At 36.4% G+C, this 5096-nt stretch overlaps 1 protein-coding gene across 1 annotated transcript; it reads right to left on the bottom strand.

The window, feature by feature from the left end:
* Positions 1-802: 802 nt before the first annotated feature.
* On the bottom strand, positions 803-2551 carry LOC110885678 (gibberellin 3-beta-dioxygenase 1). Its single transcript, XM_022133380.2, has 2 exons — positions 2034-2551; positions 803-1937 (listed from the first exon to the last, which is right to left on the bottom strand). The coding sequence occupies exons 1-2, from the start codon at positions 2486-2488 to the stop codon at positions 1319-1321; spliced, it is 1074 nt and encodes a 357-aa protein (XP_021989072.1). The 5' UTR covers positions 2489-2551; the 3' UTR covers positions 803-1318.
* Positions 2552-5096: the final 2545 nt, after the last annotated feature.

Genomic DNA, 5096 nt, shown 5'->3' on the forward strand with positions numbered 1-5096 from the left:
AAAGACCTTATTTGAGCATATTGTACTAGCTTATGTTTTATGTTTAATGAAATTTCCTCAAGTTTGATTTTGTATGTCTATTAGAATATGTTCAACCGGTATAATGACATATAGACAAATAAAAGGTTACAAATCAAACAAAGGGCTTACGCGTATTTTGATCATGACGATTAGGTTTTAAATTAAGGCTATAGTATGATTAATGGGGGTCCTGAGTCGCATAATGATTCAACGGCTGTATTTCTCTGCTATAGTACTTGTTTAAGGCTAAAATGAGTGTTAACTCCTGATCAGGCTTAGCTAATACTCATAGTAAATGATTACTCGGCTAAGTGGGAGAATGTAAGATTAAATATATTATGTTTAATATTTAATCTATAGCCATCTTAATCATTTACATTATAGAGATCAAAATATATTAGAACCTATTATTTAATTAGTTGGTAATTGTTGATGGACCATATTACCCTTAGTAACTAATTAGGTTTCCTCCTGGGTGCTTATATAAGGAGAGTTATGTGGAGGTTTAAGGGTTACTCAGTTTCACAATTCACACCCCATAAGCCATAACATCATCACGAAACCTCCTCTCCTAAACCGATACCCTTTTCGGTTTCTAAGTCACCATCATCAGTCAGCACCCTAAGGAGGAACCGAATCAAGATGACAGGCATGTCGAACTCTCTCACAGGATTCTCCTCTGCACTATCTGCTGTGACAGGTATGATTTATCTGTTTTCCTTCATGAACAAACAGAACTGAACCAACATATGAGTGGTTCTTGTGTAACTTGAAAAGTATGTAACCAAACTGTAAAAACTAACACTTTCCCTTCAGGAGAGAGGATACATAATGTTATTGGCTAATCGTAAGGACCATATGCATGTGGGACCTTTACAAGCAGTGCCAAAATCCCTAATTTATGTGGCTAATATATATGAAACAGGCAAATGTGAAGAGACAACCATGGCCTCACATTCTTTAAGTTTCAACTTGCTCTTAGTTGAAATCTAATCTATTTTGGAGGTTTTGTGTCACTTTTTGGGAGTTTTCAAAATGGAATTATTGATGAGGTTAAATTCAAGCATCTTTTTCCCGCTGTATTAGACCCAATGATTTTGCCATATTGATCTTTTCTTTGGAGGAGGATCTTCCTTCTTATTTGGGGCACAAATATGTCGGACTAACTGTCGTTTACCTTGATACTTAATGGATTCTATGGATATTTATCTTACATCAAGACAAAATCCCAAAAACAGTCGCTTGTGTACTCTCTCCTTTCATTAGACGTTGACAAAGAATAGTTTCTAACACATATTCAACCAACTCGTACACCGTTATGATCGTTTGTGTCCGCAAATCCGTTCAAAGGGGCACATAAACGGACCGAAGACAACGCCTTGTTGAAGTGTTTCGCCTTGGTGCCAAGATATTCGCTCCATGTTACCGATCGGTAAAGTGGAGGGTGTACTTGGTCTGTTAGTTTTGAAAGAGGTGAAATTTGAACATTAGATGGTGGTCCGTAAAGATATGCCACTGACAACCGGTGTTGCGTCCGGTTCACCATGGCACGGTGAAGCACACTTGGGTACAAACCGTTGGATAGTATGTGGAGGAGGTCTCCCACATTGATCACAAGTGCACCAGGTATAGGTGGTACTGTGACCCAACCGGTTCCTTCCTTATGAGCCTGGAGTCCACTTGTGTTGTTTTGGTGAAGTATGGTTAAAAGGGTTGAATCGGTGTGAGCTGCTAGACCCATGGCTCGGTCAGGATCAGGACAAGCTGGGTATGAATTTAATTGTAAAGCCGGACATGACCTTTGTGTTGTAGCCCACTTCACATCTTCCATTGTTACACCCAATGACCCCAACATCAAAAACATGAGTTTTTGAGCTAATTTATTCATCTCTTCTTTATACTCTTCAATCACACAACTGCAAAAGATCAATCACCAATAATCAATTCCACCGTAATTACATTTCTTAAACAAATGTTAATACAAGATACAAGGATTATTAATTTATCCTTACCAGAATCGATTGTAACGGTTAGGCCAGAGTTTACGCGCATGTTCATATGCCGATCCGACTATGGTGAACCCTTCAGACCACATGAGTTTGGGAAAAAAGGCGGATATCCTCGCTACACCATAGCCTGAAACGCCATTAGGAGAACGAGCCGCTTTAAGCTTTTGCTGCATAGGAAGTGCAAACAGTTTTCTGCCAGCAGCCTCCATTTGTTCAAGTAAATTTGTAGGGACACCATGGTTGGTGACTTGAAACACACCCCAAGTTTTGCATGCATGGCCAACAAGTTCCATGGCATTTGGATCTTTGAGGTTTATTACAGGCACTTGATCAGGAGTCGAAGAGCTATAGGAAGGCAATTCGTCTAGTGATAACCATGCATGTGATTCTGGCAATTCTTTCATGGAGTTCAAGTCTAAATGTTTCTGGTTGATCATGGTGTAGGGTTTTGTATGCATGTTTTTGTGATGGTAAATAATGAACACTTGTTATGGGTAGAAAGAAGGAAAACTGGTGAGTGAAATGTGATGTGTGTACTGTATATAAAGGGATGAGTGCTATAAAGGGACAAAAATGGTGGGGTATATTATCATCGTCATCTTTTATGGTGTCTGTATATGGTGTCCGTTGTTTGCCCTTTGGTTGTAAGAGAATATTATACAATAGCAATTTAATAATTATCTTAAAGTTTCATATGATCAATCATTCGATCGACACTATATTTTATCATTTCTAAAACGCTTAACTGGCTATATAACGTGAATGGAGCATATATTTTCATCTATTTTAAACAGAGGTCATTGTGATGCATTAAATTAGCTAAGAAAACAAAACTTAGCCGCCAGTACTATTAATTCTTATTTCTTAGCCCGTTGGATAAAGCTTCTAAGATATAGTATGAACGTAGTTTTTTAAAAGATTTAGTTTTGCTATTTAAAAATGGTTAGCAGCGTAGCTTATTGCTCGTTTACCAACTATCTCGATGTAAATTCATATTCAGTAAATCAAGTATAATTGATTCAAAATAATAATAATAATAATAATAATAATAATAATAATAATAAAATCTTTGTCATATGTTCAAATTATATTTATTAATTAGAAATATTGTCACTAATACTCAAAATTACAGAAATTACCAAATGTAGGATTAAGGTAGCCTTTCTATGATTAAATCTCTTTTGGCAAACAACAACCTGTCACTACAATATTTTTCACCTGATACGTAGGTTTTTCCGACAACATGTGGGCATTTGCTTTGACGCTAAAATGTAAAATGGTTATCGCCAAAAGGTCGTCACAATTAACAATTATGTCCTGACAACATGTCGTCGGTCGCTATAGGGTTGACTCAAATATTATTTTGCCCAAAAATAAATGAAAAAAAAATCAACTAGTCCTGACGACATGTTGTTGCAACAAGCCGACCCAAACATAGTTTCATGATGAAATCATATAGTGAACAAATAATTACAAGGGATTCAACTCGGTACATTAGATCAATGTGGTGTCGCAGTGATGAAGATGGCTCACAATAGCGGGTCAATGGCAGGAGATGGTGGTGGCAAGACTGCGTGGTCGGAGAGGATGAATTTAGAGAGAGAACATCTTTGGAGATGAATGATCAACAATGAATTAGCAGGGAATGGCGGATGATATTATGGCTTGTAAATTCGATTCCGATGACATGTCATCGGCATCGGCATAGGGGTACCTAAACGATAATCTTCTTCAAAAGTGATTTAAAATAATAAACAATAAATAACACGCACTGACAACATATCGTCGGTATAATTAAATTCCCTAATAAAAGAACCTAAAAAAAGTTACCAGTGACAAGTAGTTTGGACAAACTTTGAGAATGTGCCTCTTTTTCACCATTCCCACCTACGAATCGCCACGACAGGGTACCTTATAGCAACAACAGACTATCGTCGCTAAAGGTCCGTCCTATCATGCTACTTTTCTTGTAGTGTGCTGTATTTATCTTTGGATGTATTTTGTTAAACATATATTCATTAGTTTCTGGGTATTTACAATCTAGTCTTTGGTTTGGATTATTTTGTGGCTGAAGTCAAAGATTTATAGACATATTAAACCTAACAATTCCTTAAAGAAAAAAATCTTATACAAATACAATTACGTTCTTCTAACGTTTGTTGTCAACAATTTTTGTCCCTTGGGTAACAAATGCCGGATTGCTTGTAGTGTTTGTAACACATATTCGTTATAGGGACATATTGCTTGTAGTGTTTGTAACACATATTCGTTATAGGGACATATTTTGTTCTATAACAAGATTTTATTTATTTATTATCTTATTTTTATGTGTGAGAATGGTAAGTTTTGTGTTGGATGATAGATGATAAAAATAGAAAGGACCATCTTGTCATATTATAAAGATTTCAATGTAAGAAACGAAAGTCTCTCTCTTGTTCATGTGGCCTTGTCTTGTCCTGAAGTAGAAACACATCTGTATTATTTGGTATTATAAGGCTAATTAGAATCGTGTCATTTTGTCCAAAACCCATTTGTGGGCTCATAACTATCCCCTTTAATCCAACACCAACTTAAATCCTATTTCATCTAATCCTTCTATGTTCTTACTTTAGGAACCTCCTCTATCTTTTGTCCCCTAAACCAAAGTCTACATCCGATTGACCAAGAATCTTGCCATTTTGACCAATAACACGTACCTAATGCCCAATTAAGCAATACTCATAACTGGCTTTGAATTCAAGGCCTCTAGCTTAGGTAATCTACAGGAACCCAAACTACTCTAAGTTGACCATTGCATCCATAATGATCAATTACACAGTAGCTTGTAGGGTAAAGTAATCCTATTACAGCCGGCATAGGCAGGCTGCCCTTTAGATTAGCACACACTATAATAGAACAAGAGATATGTCACACCAAATATAACCGAGTTAAAAGGGGACATATAGTGTTTGACTATTATAATTGCAAGACATTGAACCCAATTTCTTCGTAGAAAAAGTGCTAGTCACAAAAAAAGTCATAGAATAAAGTAATTATACCCGATTTGGTAACTGTTCTTTATGTGTT

This window comes from Helianthus annuus, chromosome 10, assembly GCF_002127325.2.
Source record: "Helianthus annuus cultivar XRQ/B chromosome 10, HanXRQr2.0-SUNRISE, whole genome shotgun sequence".
In the NCBI taxonomy this organism is placed as follows: Eukaryota; Viridiplantae; Streptophyta; class Magnoliopsida; order Asterales; family Asteraceae; genus Helianthus; species Helianthus annuus.

Coding starts and splice junctions, on each gene's coding strand:
- LOC110885678 (XM_022133380.2), bottom strand. CDS start 2,488: ATGCATACAAAACCCTACACCATGATCAACCAGAAACATTTAGACTTG. Junction 1,938..2,033: donor AACCGTTACAATCGATTCTG/GTAAGGATAAAT, acceptor GATCTTTTGCAG/TTGTGTGATTGAAGAGTATA.